General features: G+C 34.8%; 1 protein-coding gene across 6 annotated transcripts; it reads left to right on the top strand.

The window, feature by feature from the left end:
* The first annotated feature begins 1,092 nt into the window (after window positions 1-1,092).
* Window positions 1,093-23,481, top strand: LOC119641877 (metastasis-associated protein MTA3). Of its 6 annotated transcripts, none has more exons than XM_038040766.1 (13): window positions 1,093-1,197; window positions 10,158-10,319; window positions 18,867-18,974; window positions 20,271-20,521; window positions 20,688-21,008; window positions 21,084-21,272; window positions 21,345-21,602; window positions 21,658-21,842; window positions 21,900-22,150; window positions 22,220-22,558; window positions 22,618-22,745; window positions 22,801-22,916; window positions 23,171-23,300. In XM_038040766.1, the coding sequence occupies exons 2-13, from the start codon at window positions 10,256-10,258 to the stop codon at window positions 23,298-23,300; spliced, it is 2,340 nt and encodes a 779-aa protein (XP_037896694.1). In that variant the 5' UTR covers window positions 1,093-1,197; window positions 10,158-10,255. The 6 variants fall into 6 exon arrangements, with proteins under 6 accessions (XP_037896694.1, XP_037896691.1, XP_037896693.1 ...); XM_038040763.1 differs by lacking the exon at window positions 1,093-1,197 and adding an exon at window positions 1,412-1,439; XM_038040762.1 differs by lacking the exon at window positions 1,093-1,197 and adding an exon at window positions 1,749-1,843 and having other exon boundaries at window positions 22,220-22,549; window positions 23,171-23,481.

Genomic DNA, 23,481 nt, shown 5'->3' with positions numbered 1-23,481 from the left:
ATAAATGAACAAATAAATAAATATCGCAAACTATTGGCATTGATTAAAAGTTTCCCCAAAAGCAATAAAATCCGAAAGTCCAGAAATTTTGAAATTAAATATGAGACAGGTAAAGAATTTCTAATACCTCAAGATAAAACATATATTTAACTTAACTTACATGTTATGATTCTTTTCACAAACATTTGTAAAGTTTGTTTTCATTCTAAACTGAACAGATTTTAATTATCAATAATTTAACACAATTCTTTACAAACAATACGAAAATTTTCTATTCAACATTCAAAGCCGACATACTGAAGGTTACATTCAGGACAACCTTAGCGAATTTTTGTTTTTGTTGCCTAATGGATAACAAAATGTGTACAAAATCGAGACAGCAGTTTGGTCCTGCTCTTTTTGTCCATGGTGTTTCGCTTTGCTTTTTACAATAGCAATATTTTCGCAATTCTGGATTGCGTTTGTAAATGCAGTTTGCTTGAGATCCGTATTTATTTAGTCGAGAGATATCTAACAATTTGCTTTCCATGGATAGCGAACTAAGATTGTGACATTAGCCTCAAACAGCGAATCCCCTGAAAAAATTACAATTTGAAATTGATAAAACTGAATGTTAGGATTATAAGCTATTATTCTAAATCTTGCTACCTACCTGACCATCTGTCTCCTATTCGCAAAACTCGATGGTGGTTAGAAAGAAGTGTGCAAAGTGGTAGACATACGGCGGTCGGGTGTGTAGAGGGTGTGTAAAGAGTCGGTAAGTGCTACGTCTTTACCAAGCTGGGTTTTTACAATTTTAATTCAAATTTTTCACCAGACAGACGAGCTTTCAACCGTGTGTTCTAAAACCATATGTTTTTGCTTACATTTTCCTGTGAAACAATACGGTAGCATAGTTCCCCATAGTGCTACCACTTGGAAGTTTTTCACCCGAAACGTGAATGACGCCTCATTGTGTCAGCTACATAAGCGCGCATAAGCTGATTATTATTCTAGTGACTAGAATTCGGAAAATTTTTGCTTAAAGTTTTATTAAAAAGAATAATAATTTTTTTATTTTTGGGTAGCAGTTAGGTTTAAACAAGAAAGAGGTTAAATAAGGTGAACTAAAGTTAAAATTACAATATTTTATGAAAACTTCGAGAAAGTACGCAATTGAAGAGTTTTACAGAACTTCCGTGCTTTAATATGTGCAAGGTGAGTGCAATTCTGTAAAAGTTTCGATCAATGGCAACACCTTTAAATTTTTAAGATGGCGATATAACAAACGCGTCTTGTATAAATGCAATCACAACAAATTAAAATTATTAAAAATAAAAATTGGGTATAATTTAAACAACCTTGTGAAGGACGTAGTTCGATTAGGTTAATATAAACTACATATAAAAGTGTGCGTAAATCTTAAGTGAAAATGACTACTAATACGTATCGTGTCGGAGGTGAGAAAAATTTTTCTTTTTTTCCCTTCTGTCTTTTGTGTTGTAATTCACAGTCGGCTGATTGCCATTTTCCATACTTTATTTCTGTGACGTCGAAACATTTCATATCAGCGTCGCTGCTGCTGATCTTTTTATTGACGCTAGCGGACTGAATTGTGTATATATATTGTTATTGTAGGAAATATCCTGATTCAGTTTTCTTTTCTATTTTATAGAAAATTAAAATTTTTATCGTCCAAATCAATATAAAAACCAAGAGAAAGTTGTGTACATTCGACATGGGACGAATCCTTCCTATCTGCAACCAAACGCTATTTCGTTGATAAATATTCAAATGTGCCAGACAGATTTCGAGTCGAAGTTTTTCGGGGAGCGTAAATCGAGATTTTACTCTTTTAACTCGGGTATTGCTCATTTGCAATATTAATTTGTGAAATTATTTAAGCTTTCAACGTTATATTCTACTATTATTACACAAACAGCGATCGAGAATATATAATGTAAACATTTTGTCGTGCATATCTCCGCGTTGCAGGCGGGATATAATAATTGTATCATTTTTTCGACAGTATACTGAAATATTGCAGCATGGTTTAAAATTATAATTTTCGATTTTGACAAGGTTGTAAAAAGATTGAACTTCAGATTGAACTATTTCATAGTTTGGGAAAAAGAAGATAATTCAAGAATATAAAGACTAAACTAATTAGAATTGCTTTTTAATGTAATTCGCTAATCAATAAGGAAATGGCTAATTTTTTTCAAACATTTTTCTAAAGGTTTTCGGTGGGTGTGTCTGCATAAGGTTTAAATTCAAAAAATATATAACTAAAACCAAACCGAGTAGTTAGTTTTATTAAGGAGGACTGAAAATTGTATTAACATGTGAATGGCATAAAAAATATGACTCGTTTCAACATTTTCTTACAAACTGAGTTTCTCCTATTGAAAACCATCTGATAGAAGCCAAATGCTCTTGTTGCGTAAACTTTGAAGTTTTCAAGCTATAAATTTAGGTTATTTTTGGCTACATGCAACATCAAAGCTTCTAATCAGCTTAGGCCAGCAATGAGAGAGTCTTCCAATAGGCGATGTAAACATTATAGAGCAACATATGAAATATTTGATCATTTATTCGGAAAAGATGTAAGATGATTTGACATATTGTCCACATAATTATTATTGCTGCAGAGAAAAAGCAAATTAACCTTGCAAAGGATCAGATCTAATCCTTTTTCCGTAAAGTTTGTTTCATTGCTGGAAGTGGTCAATGTGGCAATTGGAAAAAATGCATATACAGATGGAGACTTCATACGCCCTGGAGTCTATGAACTAAAGAAAAAGGCGGCCTAATAATTTCTACTTTCAGAATTTCTTTGGTTAGAAGTAAAACCTTCTTAGAGTTCAACAGTTTATTAGATATGAATGGGAATCGGTGGCGAGAGCGAAGACATGTGCATCGTCTTAGCAGTTTGTTCTGAAAAGTGCGTATTTTTTGGTAACATCGCCGGCAAGGCTGCAAGTGGTGGAGAGGGAATAGGAAGAGATTTGTAAATTGCGAGTGCTTTGCTCAATTTGACTGTATCCATCTTTTTGGATTTACCGTTCTAATTATCAATTCTAATCAAATTAAAAAATTGGGTGTTCCACAACAATATGTGGAGACGTCACATAAGCAAAACATTTAACAATTTTGCAATTTGGAATAATAATTAGTTGAGAAATATTATAGGAAGCCTTAAATTCTATCGCAAAACTTTCATGGTCAAGTTTATCGTAGAAAAAAGAGTCAATATAAATAATCTTATGAAGAAATATTAAGTTTATGGCATTTAAGTAAGCAAGTAACGTTGCGTGAGAAATTATCAAAAAAAAATATATCCAGGCATATCCCTGTTTGTTATACACAAATCTCGCACATTTATTCATTACTGATTGTAGTCTACTCCTTAAGGCTTAGTTTAGTTCACCACATACAGCCACCATACATATAAATGTAATGCATTAATTAATCTTAATTTAGTCTGAGTTTGAAAAAATAATGCCATGGTGCATAGCTACCTTAAAACAATATGTACCTGCAGATGCATTTAGCATTTGATTTTGCTGTTATTCCACACTTAATTTTGAAAACGGGGCATGTAACAACGAGAATACAGATTATATTTAACAGGAGCTATAACAGTGGTTTTGGTTGACTTTTAATATTGTAGAGAATGCATCTTTTCTGGTCCGGTGAAATAAATCTTCTATAAGATGCGAGGAGTATATTTGAGCATCACCAACGTAAAGATAAGTTGTGGCAACGTGTAACCAAATCATTAAAAATGATTAAAAAAAGAGTTAGGTCGACTGCATATGTATATGTCGACTATAGCCTTGCGACATGCCTGATATAGTTTCCTTTACCTCAGAAGATTAGCACCCAAACATAATTAATTCATTGGCTGTGGTGCGAAAAATAAGATAAAATTGTAGCTTATTCTAGCGTGATTCATGAAAACCTTAGAAAAATCAATTATTAGTAAATTATTTGCTATATCCCAGTGTTATAATTATGAGTAGATTTATAACCAGACTTTTTAGAACTTTGATTTTTGGAATTCAGGTCTAAGCGAATTTGGTCAGCCAAAGAAGCGTCCAAAAACTTTGTTTAGGGATGGAAAGATATTAATGTGACAGAAATCTTCGGGAGGGACAGACGCCACTGTTTTAAATGCGGCAAAATTTGTTAATTCTCAATATTTAGGAAATAATGAAAATAGTAATCACGTGATTTAATTTAAGGCCTATATGTCGTGACGGATGACATTGGATTTTATGCGGCAGTGTCTCAAAGTTGTGAAAGCTCGAAGCTGACAGACATCTTTGTATATTACAAACCATTGTCCAGACACAGAGCACATCTACCAAAGGTACTGATTGGATGCAAATATTTTTTTTATGTATCTTGATTAACTTCGCCACTGTTCGACTTGTTTTTTTATAAATATTTAATGTAAAATGTTCGAAGAAATTAGATGGAAGAGAGGAATCTATTTAAATGGTCTAACGAACTATAACAGGGACTTCCTTTGTATATGAAATCTCACAACGGATTTTATTAATTTTGTTTTTCCAAAGTAATTGCTCCTATAATAACGGATGTTAAACATAGCAGTTCAGAGGTGCTCGCAAAATAGATTGGTGCGTGGTTATTATGTTGACTATTATATAGGCAAATTCAAAGTTAGATAACTTAACGTTTGTAGCAATTGATGGTAATATTACGAATTTCAGAAACACGAACAAGATCTAAGCTAGCTGGTTTAGAGTTTGCAGCGTAAGGCGTTGATCAATTAAGTGTTTAGCCATTTAAGTCTGAAGAATGCATTGAATTAGGCAACCTGTATTTACGCATAGACTCTTCATTTGTATGTCAACGTTTCAGTTTACACTGAGAGTGTTTTTTTTAAGAAATAGAAAAGTCATCCATCAAACTGAGGACTACCAGGACCAGATGGTGTCGTCTATCTAAGATGTTCAATAATACGCCTTAACACAGTTTTATAATTTAAAACTTTTTTGATTCAGGTAGCGACACCGTCACCTCCCATCTTGCGTGTCTTATCATGTCTTACTAAACTATATGTATCGATATAATGAAATTTATAATTAACTCCGGATTTAAACCAACCAAAGACATAGATTATAAGACAGCCTATGTAATCAGTTTCAGATTTGTTACAATTTCTCCTGTAAAGGTTCCTAATGGACTGCGGATGGTGTCTTCCCTCAAACATTCCCTCAAACGTGGACATCTCCATTTATAACAAATATGCTGCCTGCTGAAACATTACTGTCATCGCTCTATAATGGATTAAACCTAGCTGTATCTGCATCCGTTCCGATCAAACAACCTCGCCGTCGTAACAGTTGCCCGCCATGGTTTAACAAGACAATTAAATACAGAAATAGGAAAAACAAACCTTTCAAAAAAGTTTTGAAAAGTGGTTCTGCTTGCAACTATTTTGACTATCCTGCATCAAGGCATAGATTTAATTACCTCAACCACCATTATTATTGCAGACACATTCAGTTGATAAAATCCTCAGTGATTGCTAATCCCAGATGTTTTTTCAAGTTTAGCAACCCCAAAAGAAAAATCCCTATATATTCCTCGCATGTTTCTTTCAATGGCTCTGAGTCTTCTCACGATATTGAAACCTGGAATCTCTTTGCTGAAAACTTCCGACGAAATTTTTCAAATGCTAATTCCGATTCAACTGTCAACTATCCGTATCCGACATCTACCTCGGTTTTGATTCCTAACTTCGTCATTTGAGAAAATGGTGTTTTATATTATTTAAGCTAAGAAAGGAAGATCTACGGTGACCGATCTTTAAGTTTACTTGACATGTTTTTAGGGCTTATTCTAGTGGTCCTCGCACTTCGTATGCACTGATTTTAATAAAACTATTAACCTAACCATAGCTTATTGAGCTTTAAACTCTATGTCTCTGGCTTCCCTTTCTACTTTCCTTCTACTTAGTGAAATGGATAAACTCTTATCGGCATAACAGGTCACTCACGGTTCTGTTTAACTTCATCCCCTCGAATGAACCCTTCGTGACGTGTGGCGTCCCTCAAGGCGGCCATGTAGAACGCCTCGTGTTAAATTTATACATTAACGATCCCTCTCGGTGATTAAATCCAGCCAGATCTTAGTTTATGCTGGCGATGTTAAACTGTTTTCTTTCTTCTCCTTCGAATCACAATCGCATCAGCTTCAAATTGACATAATAATTTGTTTACATGGTGCTCGTTAAATTTTATGAAATTAATTCTAAAAAATGCAAGAAGCTTTCTTTCTTAAGAAGGAAGTCATTCACTACTGAGTATTCCATTGACTCGCATAAGTTGGAAAACGTTGATTCGTTTATCGACTGAGGGATTTTATTCGACCAAAGATTAAGCTTTAATTTGCACATTGAGCTCTCTCTAAGTAAAGCTAGGTCCGTGTTTGGTTTCATTAAGAAGGGCTTCAAAGAGTTATACATGTGCTTAATTAGATCAATATTTGAGTATGCCTGGGTTGTGTAGTCTCCCCCCTACAAGTGTTATGTAGATTCAATTGAATCAGTTCGAAAGCAATTTTTCCTGTTTGTCCTTGGGAACTTGGGACCCGCTAGTCTCTTTGCCTCCTTATGAAAATAGGTTACTTCTGTTGTCCTTACCGCCAATTGAGAAACATAGATTTATTCTTGGTGTCTTCTTCTTAATTAAGTTAATTAATGGTACTATCGATTCGTCCACGTTGCTTGGTGAGATAAGCTTTAATGTCCTTCACTTCATGTTCATTAAGCTGAGTACATGTGAATATAATTGAGATGTTTAACTCGTTTAGAGTTGTCTGCAGAAACCTAAATGATGCATATCATTTAATTTCAATACCGGATTCTACGAAGCAAGAATCTGCCAAGCTTTTGCATGTTTGTGATGGCTTCGGGGTTCATTTGCAATTTGGTTCTGTACTGGTCGTGGGTGTGCCTCTGCGCTACTTGTGTACATGTTTTTTTTTTTTTTTCATTATTTTTTATTTATTTATACGTGTATCATTATATAACGGTCAATATTTTTTCTCTTTATTTCTCCTTTAATACTTTATGCTAGTTTTTAATACTAATTAGTCTAAGATTTGCTTCAAAGAGTCAATTGAATTCGACTGTTAATTTGTTTTAGTTGAACTGCATAGGTAAGTAAGCACAAAAAAAAATTATTTCTATTGACGATCTGGCTATTAATAATTTTCAAATCGAAATTGTACTGCTTACGTTACAGTTATGGCCAGTTGTCAACATCCAATATCTTTTTTAATTAATCAAAGTCCATTCACAAAAGTCGGATAAAATATTTCCAACATCAAATAAAGTGATTTAAGTCTAAGCTAAGTCTGAATTTCGTCAGTAGCTTTCATACGATTTATACATTTGATTATGGATTTACAATTACGATCTGCGTTCTTATGATCACCATAGGATTTCAAGCAAACTTCCTAATTTTTGCTACATCTGTAACGCACTAACTACTTCAGCTTCGTCATAAGTCGCACAAGCAGCCTTCCTTCTGCAAGTGAATTTGAAACAAATACACCTTCGGTTTCTAGAATTAAAACGTAGTAATTTCTACTTCTAATTTCAATCTCATATCTTTTGACAATTCCCAATTGAATGTCACTTAATATAGTGTTTCGATAATGTAATTTTTCAATTAGCTCAACTCCAATTTGAACTTAATGTTTGCTATCTTAAACGTCGGATTAATGACGTCTGAATTTAGAGCCGTGCTCTTTCCAAAGGATGCTTTGGTTTTCGCACAATTCTGCTCGCCGTTACAATCGATCAAAACGACCCCATTGTTTAACATATAAGGTATCGGATATTTGTAATGATTTCGAATCAAATTTGTTAGTCAGATAGTCCGTAGTTCTTTTATTTTTTACACTAACTCTAAGCTTTGTTATCAAAAGTAAACTGGGTTGGTTAACTGCTGGTACTTTACCAAACCAAACTGAGAAATGAAATGACTTCAGTCTTCGGCTCTTGTCACCAACGGACTTGCTTTGCATCATATCAACTTTTAGCTTGTCCAGAACTTCATTATTTTGCTCTACAACTATGTTATGTTTATGGTATCATTAATTGATGTTTATTGCTTAACATTTCTGTTAAGTTTTTTGATGCCTAAGGCTTTCTGCGCATACATTGCCGCTTCTAATTTTGGTCAGTTCGATCTACAAACTCTTCTATGAGTTTTGCGAAGTTTATCCACACTTTTGCATTCGAGTTTCAATTCGGTTAACATGATTTTGTTTTTATTAATCACATTATTGATGTGTTTCAAAACCATATCAATGTTATGTGTACAGGTTGAAGGCTGGTCATTCATTTAGCTAACAAAGTTACTTCCATCCAACACATTGACTGTATACGAGTGAACCCGAACATTGTGTGGAACAATTGCATACATTACAAACTCCATTATGGTACCATCCTCACAATATTTTTTATTCCGGCATTTTCATCGTCAGATATGTTTATATTGATGTTATAAAACCAACGTTTTTATTTTGTTTTTAAGAAAAAATCTAGTGAAGTTTTGCATGTTAATACCGTGAGGGTGAACAAAACGAAATGCATGGCTGAGAAGGTATCCACATAATTTCTTACATTTTGGTCTGTTGGAATGTTGGTTCGCGCAAAAAACTTTTAATTTTGTCTTCTGCATTTGCCTTACAGAAAAAAAAGTACTTTTCACATCACTTGGTTGTTAAAGTCATCACTTTCAAGCAGTTACATCAGCATTCTCTTATTGAAACGGATAGAGGGTGAACCCTGCAAGTTTCACGCAATGACCATTTTGTGATTAGTAATCGGTTTTACCTTCATTGGGGGTTCTGGTGTAGGTGTTACCAGTGTAGTTGTCATTTTTAATCTAGAAATGTCAAATTCTTTTAATTTACTTGTCTTTAAAAAGACAAATGGACAGGGAGTTTTAAAAATATTTATTTTTATATATTTATATTTGCATTGAAATCGTCCAATTTTCATTAATTTTGGATTTTTGAAGATATGCTGCCTGCTGTTTTGTAAAATAGTGTTTCAAAGTAATTTCCTTCTCTTTTCCTTCTCGATATTGTTTCGTTCATACGTTTGCAATACCTAGAAAGTAGCTTCGGAGACCTTATAAAGTGTATATATCTGAATTCGTATTGAAGTCTAGATCAATCTAGGCGTTTTAGTCTGTAGAAAGTCTGTGTCTTGAAAAATTTAGTTTATCGGCTTTATGTATGGCAGCAACTTTGAAAGTGTTAATATTCAAATTGGAATTTTTTAGTGCTTAATTGAAGTGTCCAAATTTCAAAAAACTATGCTGACATGGAGAATTTCCAATGCGTTAATAAATCTAATTGTCACCTGTTTCGTTAGCGCACTTAAAATTAACGTCCATAAATTTTATACATCTCCTTAAACAACGTTAAGAGAAAATAGAGCGACTCAATTCAGCTGCAAATTTTGAGCTCGAAGAAGTATGTTGTAGATAAATCTATTTAAAATCGCTTAGAAATATTTCTGTGGAAGTATGGTACAAAAACAGTACTGGTCGAGGGTTTGAGACGCCCAAAATTAGCAGAAAGTCGCCGTTCTTCTATATCTTTCTTATAGGGATTCAGCGAATATAATTTTACTACTTGTTATATATGAACACCAGTGTTGGACAAAAACCTACCCACAGGGCAAAGCATTCTGTTCTGTTCTTAATTTTTAGCACTGGAAATTAAAGAAATGAGTTACTTGTACCTTTACTGATTAACTCGAGTCAAATGGTTGTAAAAAATTTAAATAAATTGTATTGCTTTCTTTAAAAAGTTAATTATTAAATTAAATATCAAGATGAAATAATCTGAATCTTTTTAAAGTCTGAATTTGTGCGCCGTTTAAAAAAATGGAAGAATTTGAAATTTAAATATATAAGCCAAAATTACGCTATCGGAAGTAGTACTTCAAACGTACAAAGAAATAATACAATATAGGCGAAAATTCGGTAAACCTTATTCTGATGCAGGCTAGTATTTATTTCTTAAGAGTACTTTTTTCTGAAATAAAAGCAAAACAAATCATTTTGAACGATTATTTGCTAAAACAAATGAAATTCTTAATTAAGTAATTGGTTTTTCAGATTATGTTTACGTGGAGACGTCCCCAAACAGTCCTTATTTTATAAGGCGAATCGAGGAGCTAAATAAAAATCAATCTGGCAACGTGGAAGCAAAAGTGATGTGCTTCTACAGAAGGCGTGATCTTCCGAATCCTCTGGTTCAATTAGCAGATAAGCACCAACGTAAGTACTAACTAGCGACTAAAAAATATGTATTGGTATACTATATAACACTAATAATAAAGAAGTTTTCAACTTATCGGCTGACATTTAATAATTTGTTTTTACAAGATTTGATTTTATTCCCGAACACCATGCTTGCTTGCTCACTTGCAGTCAAACTACTGTAAAAAAATTGAGAAAAATATTTTAGCGGGCTTATACTGAACGTTTTGACGTTTAATAATTTCCAGTTTTTGTCGTTTTTAGTGAGCAATATGCTATGTAAAGTGAATATTTTTTATTTAAAATATTTGACGTCACATATTAAATTGAACGCAGTCGCGTGTCATTGTTACGTCAATAATTGTGCCGTTTAAAATATAAGAGAATAAATGCTTTCGAAATTAAAATTAATAATTTGTTTTTCTATGACTACCATTCAGGGGAAATCTCCTATACGCGCAGGCACGGTACTGATCAGGAAGACTGATCAGAAGACTGGGATGAGAAACGGGAGTGGTGTTTGTGAAAATTCGACTTGAAAATGGAAACATCAGGTACAGCAAGAAAGACCGTTTTGGTAGGTTGTTCTAAAGGCGGGTAGTACGATTAAAATATGACGTGCCGCGATAGTGTGTTATATGGTATACGGGTAACTCCAGATCGAGTACGTGAGAAAGACGTTGTTGAGGAATTTAACATTAAGCCGATGTTCAAGAGCATCTAAAGTCCACCACACGCCTTTGTCGCTAATGTGCATCTGAGCATTACGCTGTATGCGGTGGAGGGCCTCCAGGCAAAGTTTAAAGGCGCCCGCCTACGCGTGCGGGTTATACTCTAATTTTGACCGGATTTAGGCGGTGTAAACGGTCGGCTGCTTGGGATGGTTTTCTTTAATATCAACTACTGTATTTGTTTGCAATATAATAATTTACATTAACTTGGGGTGGGTAGGCAAGAAGTGTGAAAGCAAAACTCTCTTTCCAGAAAGTTTTGCGCTAACAGACAGACGTGTGGCAAAATTCACATGTTTCACAAATATGATTATGTGGTGATATAATTGCTTCCGACCGAGAAAAAAATAAACGAAGTTGGAAGTATGGTTCCTCCGCTTTGATGGGGAATCTATTTTATTACTTGAGTCCTTCAACCAGAAAGTTCTTTCCTAAGGTTGTTATACGTTTCTTAAGCAACATAGAATTTCGGCGAATAATAGTGCGATCAAAGTTAAACACTTTTTGAAAATAATCGCCATGTCAAATAAACTTTTGTTCTAGCTTTGAAAGTTTCTTAGATATAATAGGCTGCGTTTAGAGCAGAAGTCGTGTTACACCCGCTCTAAACTCATCTTTTCCAGAAACTGGTAATGCTATTGTACGTGGTTTATTTTGTGTTCGGGAAGTCCCTTTACAAGAAATTTATAAAAAGTCTTTGACCTTCGCATTTTCTTTTATTCACTTTTTCTGTATCCTTACTAGAATTTCGATAGATAATTAGGATTTAGGTGTTGTAGGAGAAAAACGATTTTTGATAGATAATTATGATTTCGTGCTAACGGAGAAAAAAACCAGCGTGATGACTCGTGACCCGATTGTTAGTCGTAGTTACTTTATAAGATATTGCTTTCCACGTTCCGTACGAACCAATTTTCTTCAAAATAAACCAGAGATGTTATAGCAGCCAATCTTATGGGGCACTCGTCCGTTCCTGCTTATGTCCGGGTTACTCTTGTTGTCTCTAACCGTTGGAAAAGTCATCAGAGAGAGTGGTCTTATCCATTTTTCAGGAATAGCGACTATGCTGAGCCTGCCACCCTCTATCCGTATGACAAGTATTTTCTGTTGTTCGTGGATATCCGTGAGTCGAAAAAAAAAGAATTATCCCTATCACTAAAATCGAAAAACAAGGAATTATTTTGTTAGATATCAGTTACCTCGTTGGCTTCTGTAACTGAAATGAAAGGGCGAAGGGTGTTGGGTCACGCTCTTTTATGGTCGCGATCGCCATCGCTGTCCCGTTACGTTGTTACTCTGCTCTTTGTTGCAGTCTGGCGCACCCTAGAAGATGTATGTGTTATAATAAAAGAATGCTATTTTATAAATGTATTGGAATATATACCTATTCACTTATTATAATCTCTATGCTACTTATAGTTAAAATATATATGGAAGCTATGGGTGGGTAAGAAAATAAATATATATTAGAATATGTAACTGTTAATCTCTAAACAACATGAACAATTCAACAAGCTAGCTCTATCGTATTGACTTAGCTGCTAATAAACAAGTGAGCGTTTAGGTGAATGATTTCGGATATAAGAAACATGAGAACATAACATCCATAACGAAAATACATATAGGGAATCCAAGATCATTACGTATATGGCCTATGATGTTTCACTCAATAGACTCAGTAGGCATATTGCTTCAAGATTTGGAACATGTTTATAAAGAGATGTTTTTACTTCTTTTTACGTTACACTTACGCTATGGAGATGGTCGGCAAAGAATTGTAACTTAATCGGGCTGAAAATTACGCGGATGGATTTGTTGTTATTAACCAACAAAACGCTTCCTTACAGTTTAATAGAAACGATATGTTAGATACTGATGGTGGTCGGTGGGAATATAAGTCAAATGTGGGAATGAAAACACATGTTTTAAGGAATAGTTGTGAGAAACGAGAGAATAAAACCCTTTATAAAAGTGCATTGCTGCTGTATTGTTTTTCTTGAGAGAATGTAAACTCGGTCATTTTATAGCATGTGCGGCGAACGGTTGAGCACTCACTGCACTGAGTGTCGAGTACAAATGTAACGTATAAAAACAACAATAAACTTTTGCCAAAACAATTTTAAATAAAAAGTCATCGCAGTGTATACTAAAAACTTCAAGCGTCCGCTGAAACAAGGCGTGTCTAAAACGGTGCTTGCAAAAGATTTTGTTTTTCTTTCGGATAAAAATATGCGTGAATGCGTATAGATGGTTGAATGGAGGAGTGTAGCGAAAAAAATTCGCTATGAAAACAAGAATTCGTTCCTTTTAAAATTCGATAATCTGTTTATCAGATGCCCTGCCTTTTTTTGTTCTCTCAGGAAATTTTTAATTTATTGCAAACCTGGTTACTAATAGCTGAGTTGTTTTTTTGCGTAAACTAACAGTTAAAATTACAACAAATGAGTACGCTGTGCTGGGCCACGACTCCCCTTTAAATACCTTACACCATCAAAGAACAATTTATCAAAATAAGGCGTTATATGGAGAAGTGGGCTGATCAGAACCACTTTCGATAGCGCTCGTTTTTGGGGCAAAACACGTCAGTGTACAAAATTTCATCATATTATCTAAAAATTTGCATCCTTCAGGTTGAACGAAAGAAAACCGAACAGCAGTAAGGGCAAAAACGCTTAGATAGTTATAATAAAATTGGGCCTACCTCACGTCCTTCTGGTTGTTGCATAAGTCCTCACAAAGTTAATATACCCCTGTACCACATGAGGAGTAAGATAAAACAATTTTTTTCAGAATTTCATTAGAACTAGCTTTTCTTTTATGTTTAAACAATGCAGATGAGTTCCACTAATAATGAATACAGTAAAATACAAAACTATTATGATGTGTTTTTTTTCGATTTCCTTTTGTGAATCTTTACTTCTGTTTATGATGGATGAATGCAGTGAAATTCTTTGTTGTTGCATGTAAAAATTGTTCTGGTTTTAAAGAAAATTTAGATAGCTCACCAACTAACAAATGGCCACTATTACTTTCAACGTGCTCACTATTTTCTTGATGTGATATCGGAAACCGTTGCTTTTCAACGTTGATTTCCGACTAACTAAGAATCATATTAAATTTAATTTGTTATAATTCTTATGAGTTTATATTAGAAGCGTTGTATATGTATATTCTTCACCGTACGTAGAAATTATTTTTCCTATCTATCTAAAGTTTTCAAGTAAAACGATTTGTTTTTCAAAAAATGTTATGAATCTATGACTTTCATTTATTGTATAAGCTTCGTTTAGTATGTTTCATCTAACTATGCATAAGGTTGAACATGTTAATTTTCCAAGTTTTTTTAAAACCATATTATTCTTCAAATATATTTCGGTTATTAATTTGCTGAACAACAGGAAAAGAAGATATCTAGTTCGGTTTTTGATAATTGAACAAATAGTTGTTGTGTAGATGTTTTTAATTTGTAATAAAAAGTAAACAGTAAAGTTCAATTCTGAAGCAGCAAGTTTTGTCACTTTACCCCATACATCTGCACTTGTTTCACCAATAACACGTATAATCTTGGTGAAGAACGCCATTAAGAGTCTGTGGTTTGTTCGGTTTGTGGCAAGCCTGCAAAGGCATTTTTGGGAATTAGATGATTATTAAACTTTTCTATCCCGAAATGCACGGTGTGCCATTGCATTGCGCCTCCATAATGTCCAGGACGATGTCGTCTAATTTTAGCTAAATTTGAGCATCATTCCACATGCACGAAACGCAACTATGTTATCAATGTCTTCGTAATAAGCTTCAACAAATTCTGTACGCAGTGCGTATTGCACGCGACAAATAATGAGAAAGCACAAACAAGATATTGAAAAAATATTTGATCCAAATCTCAGCCAGAAGTGTTTATTTACTTTTGGTATCCTATAAACGGAGTTAATTTGACGGCTGGTGAAAGTACAAACCAAATCAACGGACGGAATTTAATGTATAAACTTGTAAGAGAACGTATTCGTACATCCTATCCTAAGATGGTGTTATTTTTGTTAAGAATTCATTAGGTGATTTTCCTTTTTTAATTTAAAAAAATTGATTTTTATATAACATAGTGCTTACATATAAAGTAAATAAAATTAAGTAAAAAACCACCAGAAAAAGTAATCGCACACATTAAATAACTTTTCATTTATGATATATATTGAAGTCTTATAAACTAGGTTAGTAGCTAGTGGGTTATCCCTTACGTTTAAGGATCGGAGAGTCAAATTGACATTGATTTTACCAGTTTCTTCTTCGCTTATTTTGGCCAATTCTCCTGTAATAACATTTTTAAACATTTCCTTGGACCTCATTGTATTTTGGCGTATCTTACGCTCCAACAAATCGTACAAGCGCTCTATGGCGTTAGGTTTGGCGAAATAAGCTGATGCTTGATGATTGTACAATAACCACAACTTCACATTTAGTGGCGTGTTTTTGGGGTCGCTGTCTTGCTAGAATTAAAAGTCTTTTCCAAGGCCAAGTTGCCCCACACTTTGAAGACAATGTTTCTTCAAAATATTGATATATCCGATAATGAAATGTGCATAATACTAATAATAATTTCTAAATAATAATTTCTAGCAAATGTAACTATTAGGAATGTAACTATTGGTACTGTAACGGGTCTTCTTGGGCAGAGTAGAAACTCAGTCACTCCAATGTTCGTTGCAAGACAATTTATTTGAAATGAAATGTTCTCGACCTTCGAAGGATGCTTTCAAATTTCCTTTATTTTGTGTTAAGAGGAGTACAGCGTTGTGTAGAAGCTGGCCAGGAAAAGAATCAGCGAGGTGACCCGACTTGTCGCGCTATTGCCGTTTTTCTTTCGCACACGTAGTTCGAGCTCTTTTTTTTCGCTTTTCTTTACGATGTCGCGGAGCACTACAAGAAAAGAAACCGAATTCGTTGCCCGTGTCATAGTTCCCCTGGCTCTCTGGGCCGACGATTTGCCTCCGGTAGGTTATTCGTATGTATATGCAAAAAAAAAGTGTTCCTCAGTCCTTCAGGGATGACGAGTAACATCTAGCCAGTACATCCCCTATCCGTGGAGTCAGTAGTCCTAAAACGTACTTCAGGAATGACGTCTAACATCTAGCCAGTACATCCCCTATCCGTGGAGTCGTAACAAAAAAAGGCGGCTTGTCAAATTGTCCGTACACACTTACCCTAGGCGGCTATGACGTGAATTCAAAGATTCTGCGTGATGAGGCGCTCTTTTATAGCTGAAGTTTCGCTCGCTTGTCCCGTTGCCAATATGTTCTATGCGTCTACATATGCATTGAGGTACTATACTTATATATATACTTAGTTCAGGTTGGCTTCGCCGTGTTTGACGCAATCTTGGCCGCGACTTGCATGACATACTTATACATAACATAGTGCCAACTAGCATCTAACTTATTGCTATGCTTGATCAAAGACCTGCTCAACATGTACCTAGGTACCAAATCGCGTGATTTATTCACCGTTAGGTGTGTGAGTGCCATGTTCCTTAACCTATGTGTACTTAGCTTACGTTTATGTGCAGTAAGGGTTTTTTCTGTGTGTTTATCCGTGTTTATATATGTGTGTTTACATGTTTGGCACGTGTGATCCTACGCCTTTGTACATTTTTATGCATTTTCTACCTATTCCTAAGCTCGTGTGTGTTTATGCCGTTTATGCATTGTCGTATGTTCATATGCGCTATACATTTTTATACCTAAGTGATTATGTTTTGTGTGACCTAACGGTGCTACACATTTTGTGCATTGCTTGTAGATTTTAATATGACCTAACGGTGTTTACCCAGTAATGCATGATGCTATGTGCTTCTGCATACAGGTTACTGTATGTTAACATACATTGCTATATGTGATGCTATGCGTTTTGCATGATCGTGTGCTTATAGGATTATCCCTTTATTTTTCTACCTAAGTGTTTATTCCTGCATGTTTTGTATGCCCTAGCGGTGCTATACATTTTTGTACATTGTTTCTAAAGTTTATGCGCTTTTCTATGTTCGCATGTGCTTATACATTTTAAAGAGTTCCTATGTCCTAACGGCGTTTATAGAGTAATGTGTAGTGTTATATGTGTTTCTATATTTTTACGCTTTTATCCATAGTGTGTGTGCTTATATATTGTAATGTTTTTCTGCAGATGCTATACAGATTCCATACATATTTTATACTCGTGTGAGTGTTCATAAATTAACGTGATTTTATACAGATTTTATGCAGATAATGTACGTATTTTATGCTCATGTATGTGTTCGTGTATTGTACTGATTTTATACAGATCTTTCTGCAGATTTTGTACAGATTCTGCACATATTTTAGCCTCGTGTGTATGTTCATGTATTGTCATGATTTTATACAGATTATATACATTTGACTCTTCTGTACATATTTTATGCCCGTATGTGTGTTTATATATATTACTGATGTTTTACCGCTTTCATACATGTTGCCCCTTTTACACATGTTTTATACTCGTGTGTGGGTATTTATACAACCTTTGTGAAGTGTTTATGATCTATAAGTTTGCCGTTTACGCGGTTAACGGTCTCTCACCCTACGCCTGGGCCAGAGGCGGATGCTCCAATGCCCTACCCAGAGGTATTTGGGTTTTCGCGCGGACGGAGGAACTGGACTGAATGTTACTAGGGTCTACGGGTAGACACTTAGGCGGACGGACCGGTTATTAGTAAGGAAGCAAAACCTTACAATAGATAACTGTGATTTTTCCTCTAAGCTCTTTTATGAGTCCCATTCAATTTTCAACTTGCACACTCTATCACTTCACAAGTTAGAGGACAGCAAGACATGCATTTTTCAACACGCTGATGATTTTATGATAATATCTCATTACAAGGGGGAATGAAGAAGTTACCAACAATCTATGTACTTAATTAAAATGCCAAGAACTAAATCTTTTCTCCCACCCTACAAAAGATGAAGCTTTAGATATAGGAAAAGGATCTAGCAAACTTGTCATCATTAACGACAATAGAATGCTTCCAGTACAAGTATGTTCTCTTAAATTCCTTGCAAGAGATATACCAAATTGCAATGAACACTGAATATCTGTCCTCACGTCGTTCTGACATTTTATAAAAATTTTATTTCGATCTAAAATTTAACACGCACGTCTGACGCGCACGCTCTTACAAACTACCTGTGTTTTTAAGGAAAATAATCGATTTAATTTAGATTTCTAACCGCTTTCCTCAATTAAATTATTTCCTTCAATTTGATGAGATATACTAACTGAAATTAAAGGAGTACATCCTACTACATATCTTTTGGTATGATAAAACACATTGTATCTTTGATGAGATAATCGTTTTTCAAAGCTACTCCTTCTGCCAAAATCCATCAAAATCCGTTTTGAGTCCCAGAATGTGAAGACTGTAGTATGTCAAACAGGCAGTCTATGGAAGACCCTGCCAATAAGTAACAGTGCTCGTCAAGCCAACTCAGGATGAAAAAATAATTTTAGTAGTCGTCATACATTTTCGACAGATTACATGTTTTATATAATATTTTTTAAAACTGGAAATTTTAATACTATCAATGAGTCTCAGTAGTTTTAATGTTGTGTAATTCACCTAATAGAACACTGATGTCATGTGCCAAATTTCAAAAAAAAAGTGAACTAAGGCCGTGCCTTTAGTTTGAAATCATCAAAGTGAATTTTCACACATATATAAAATTACTATATATTTCGCTTAAGTTGAATACTACATTCTCTCCAGTTTTTTGTATTTATATTTCTGATGCTAATAAATGCATTTATGACATTTTCCAACATTGTTTAGTGGCAGCCGCAGAAGACTCACCTCTGGCAATGAAACTGAAAAGAACATGGCTTAGAACACCAGTAGGAGAAGAGCAAGCCGCTCAAGCAGTACTAGATCCTTCCATAGGTATCAACAAACAAATATTATATATATTTAGAACAAACGAATAATTAAAAATTTATTGCTTTCTATAATTATGCAAACTTTACTTTTGAAACAAACGAGATATTATATTCGCCACTACACTCTATATAAAAGCATTTTTTGTTCAGACTAACTCTACGAAATATAAAACGTCAAATGCTTCGGAAAAATTATTTTAAAAACCAGATTAGAAAACTTGAAATGGTAAACTCGCAAGTGTAAGTATTAGAAGACGAAATTTCTCAACCCATGGGGCGCTTAATTAGTTTGAGGCTATCGGAAATGTCCATCCGGAATTGTGTATATTAAGTCCAAGAACGCACATTTGATATTTAACCCGGCCGGGCTTTTTCATTACTTTGTAATGTAAAGCATTTATGGTTTTCCTTTCCGTTCCTGCATGGCCTTTCAAGAGAAAGTATCGCTTCAAAAAATTATTTTTTTACTGTCAGCATGCAACTGCCATTGTGATGGCAATTAACATGTAAACAATAGGAAGTTTTTGGGATAAAAGCGCTGATTAAGTGCTCGAAATACGTGCACAAGATCTTGATTTTTTAAATAAAACTCAACTGAGTGAATTACTCTGTCGAAATACCTGAATAATCAAAATACTTAGATGTATGGATCAAATGTCCCAAACGAAAAGATCAAACAAGCGCTAAAACTACAATGGCCGATCGTTTGACAAGTCCTTTGTGGTGAAGGCGTAATTGGCTCAATAGAGTTGCCGAATCACACTGATTGACTTATTCCGGTATATATTCTGCAGGACGACACAATTTAGGCAGCCTGTTTCGGTATGACACCTTTTGTTAGAGGACTTCAAATACATAATAATATGTGTTCATTTTATAAGTTAATAAAAATATTAAAATAGTTATGACATTATAACAAATTATATTGTGAGGAGTATAAAAAAAAGATGTAGTGGTGCACATTAAAAATTTGGCTTAAGCCGAATAATTCTTGATTTTCACTTTTTGTGTTAATTATCCAAATGCATCTACCGCACACGGCGAACCAATTATTAATTTGGTTTTATTCGTGTTCTTGTTTGCTTATACCCGCTACTTGATTTTAAAATAGTGCTCCAGATACTTCAAAAATGATAATAATAAGACCTTCAGGTGGCGAGTATTTTAATCCAGCACAAGCCGAATAAAGCTTAATTCTCTTCTTTAGTTTTGTAAATGCAAATTTATTTAAATTCCATAATTAGTTTGGACTTTTGAATCAAAAAATACGTAATAATTTGACAATTGTTTGCATTTTTAGCTGCATTAGATGATGAACGCGCAAGTCCTGTAAATATTACCATAACCGAAAAATTAACAGGTGGTAACAACACGGGATTGTCTGCAGATAAGGGAGAACATTTAACGGCTAAACAACGTTATCAGATTAAGCATCGCGAACTGTTCTTATCACGTCAAGTTGAATCCATACCCGCCACTCAAATACGAGGCAAATGTTCAGTGACATTATTAAACGAAACCGAATCACTGCAAAGTTACCTCAATAAAGACGTGAGTCGTAAATTTCAAACAAATACAATCTTTTTATTGTAGGAGTGTTCTTCCCAAAATTTATTGAATAATAAGAACCCAGTACAATGAAGAAATAAATATAAGGAATTTATATACATATACTTAAGTATAATTTGAAGCCCTAAAACACTGCTTAATTTTTTAGGATACGTTTTTCTATTGTTTGGTATTTGATCCAACACAAAAAACCTTATTGGCTGATAAAGGTGAAATACGTGTAGGAAGTCGCTATCAAAGTGAAATACCACCTAAACTTAAAGACTTCGTCATCGATGAGCGAAAGCTGGAAGATTTGGAAACATTGGTATGGACTTCAAATCATGGTTTAACAGATCGTAAAATCGATCAATTTCTGGTTGTATCCCGTTCCATCGGTACGTTCGCGAGAGCACTCGACTGTAGCAGTTCTGTGAAACAGCCATCATTGCACATGTCAGCGGCGGCTGCAAGTCGCGATATCACGTTGGTAAGTTTCAACACAAATTTATCCAATATCTTTAAAAAAAAAGTTCTTTTTTTTATTGTTTTTACAATGCTGCAGTTTCATGCGATGGATACTTTGCATAAACACAATTATTCCATTGAGGGAGCCATGTGTTCCTTAGTTCCCTCTACTGGCCCAGTGCTCTGTCGTGATGAAATCGAGGACTGGAGTGCTTCTGAAGCCAATCTTTTTGAAGAAGCATTAGATAAATATGGCAAGGACTTTAATGACATACGACAAGATTTTGTAAGTAGAAACAATGTGCAAGAACTAGAAGCTCGCTTTCTCACTATGATTGGTTAAAACAACTTGTTGTAGCTACCTTGGAAGACTCTGAAGCAAATAATTGAATATTATTATATGTGGAAGACGACGGATCGTTATGTGCAGCAAAAGCGCGTTAAGGCTGTGGAAGCCGAACTTAAACTTAAACAAGTATATGTACCCCAATACAACATCACAAAAAGTGGCACGAGTTCAAAGTGTGCAAGTATTTATAATGGTACAACGAACAATGTGGATGTCGTCAACATGGGCAAACCTTGCGAATCTTGTTCATCAATTAAATCTGCGCAGGTAAATCATTTTTTTTCTTCAAGTCACTAGTCCCACTTATGATTATTTTACTCAGTGGTTTCCCTGGTCTAACGGTCATTTATTAGGCCGTTTGTGCCAAATTTGTTGGGACTATTGGAAAAAATACGCTGGGCTTAAAAACGGCAACAAACAAGAGATGAGTCAAATGGATGAGTCTAAAAGAAAACCTGGTGACGACGATGAAAAAGTTAGTGATTTATCTAGCAGACAATTACACAAGTACGTAACTATTTTTCTAGAAGCCTACTTTACTAAAAGTCTATTTCACGTTTGCAGATGCTCAATTGTCAATTGCGGCAAAGAATTTAAACTAAAAACTCATTTGGCAAGACATTACACGCAAACGCATGGTATAGCTATTAGTTCGGGTTCACCCAGGCCAATAATGAAAACCCGTACAGCATTTTATCTACAAACGAATCCTATGACGAGACTAGCACGTATAATTTGTAGAAATCTTATAAAACCTAAGAAAGCTGCTAGACAAACATCATATGCAATCAATACGCAATTGATAAAGCAGGAATGTATGATAGTTTCTTTATCAAAATTTTTCATATTCGATCTGTGTATTCACTGTACTCGCTTCATTTCAGTTAATGCTCGCGTTACTGTTAGGTCTGCAGCTGAGATTAAAAAGTTACTGCTACTTAAGAAAAAAGAACGAGGCAGTGTAACGAAAATTGCAAATAGACTCGGCTCACCAGGTATAGGACCTCATGAATGGTTGATACTCACACCGAAAGATAAATTGCCAAAACCTGATGTGGTTTCATTTCCTAAACCACCAAAAGCTTCTGATGGTAGCCTGGTTTACGATCGTGTACCAAATAAAATAATAGAACTCGAGAAAGATTTAACAATTATACCATCAACAACGCCATCTTCATTAAGGAAGAGAGTTCACGAAGAAGCACAACTTAATGGTACTGAAGGTATCTGTCATACAATTCTGAGGTATATTTTGTAATAATATATCTTTTTGTATTTAAAGTTACAATAATACCTACTGGACCACCAACCAAGCGCCCGAATAAAGATCCGATGCCTTCACATTGTCCGAGCCCTGAGCAGTTTGCCGCTATAATGGCTGCCTCTGGTCAACCGTTGCCCCGTCATCATGTACGTTAACTCGATATTTTCAATTGAAAACATATTTTATTTCGTTGTTCAACAGCTGAACGGTAAACCGAAAATTGCCCAAATGGCGCGAACAGGTAATGGTCGCAAACAAGTTATTAGCTGGATGGATGCTCCTGACGATGTGTATTTTCGGGCGACAGAAGCAAGCAAGTAAGTTACAGTCATAAGATTAGTAATAACTGCCGAGTCTCGCGAGTCTCTCAGTCATTCAAGTAGCTGCGCACATTGGCGTATTTACATATATATGATCAAAAAGAACAACATCATTTAAATGGCTTTTTACAAATAATACATTAAAAAATTCGCCAAACAATACTTTTGCCGCCCTGGATATAAAAGCTTTTAAACATTTTAAATTAATACCTACAGATAAATTGATTTTAGAAAAACCATTTGTTTTGCAGGAAAGCGCGAAAAATCCTGTTGCCTATAGTTTTAAAACGCGCGGCTCGAAAGCCTTGGCGCAATATTGCTATTCCTAAACCATTAGTAACGAGCAGGCCAATGGAATCGCAAGTTGTTATATTAGACTGACCGTCATCAGCTACTCCATTGTCTCAATTCGCATCAACATCATTATCACCAATGATTGCTGAAAAACGGCACGTGCAGAGTCAAAATAAATTTCAACATCAACAATATCAGTGTCCTCATCTGCCACAGTCATATCTCAATACACATCAACAATCTCCACTTAAGCAAACTCCTCCACCCT

Source organism: Glossina fuscipes, unplaced genomic scaffold, assembly GCF_014805625.2.
Source record: "Glossina fuscipes isolate IAEA_lab_2018 unplaced genomic scaffold, Yale_Gfus_2 185, whole genome shotgun sequence".
NCBI classification, from domain to species: domain Eukaryota; kingdom Metazoa; phylum Arthropoda; class Insecta; order Diptera; family Glossinidae; genus Glossina; species Glossina fuscipes.
The sequence above is the reverse complement of the archived record's forward strand: the minus strand, read 5'-3'. Positions and strand labels throughout refer to the sequence as shown.

Bases quoted from the DNA above. Each gene is read 5' to 3' on its own strand.
- LOC119641877 (XM_038040761.1), top strand. From the start codon at position 1,774: ATGTGCCAGACAGATTTCGAGTCGAAGTTTTTCGGGGAGCGTAAATCG. The intron at 22,151-22,219 runs GTATGATAGTTT...GCTTCATTTCAG, and splicing joins GCAATTGATAAAGCAGGAAT to TTAATGCTCGCGTTACTGTT. The intron at 22,746-22,800 runs GTACGTTAACTC...GTTGTTCAACAG, and splicing joins AACCGTTGCCCCGTCATCAT to CTGAACGGTAAACCGAAAAT.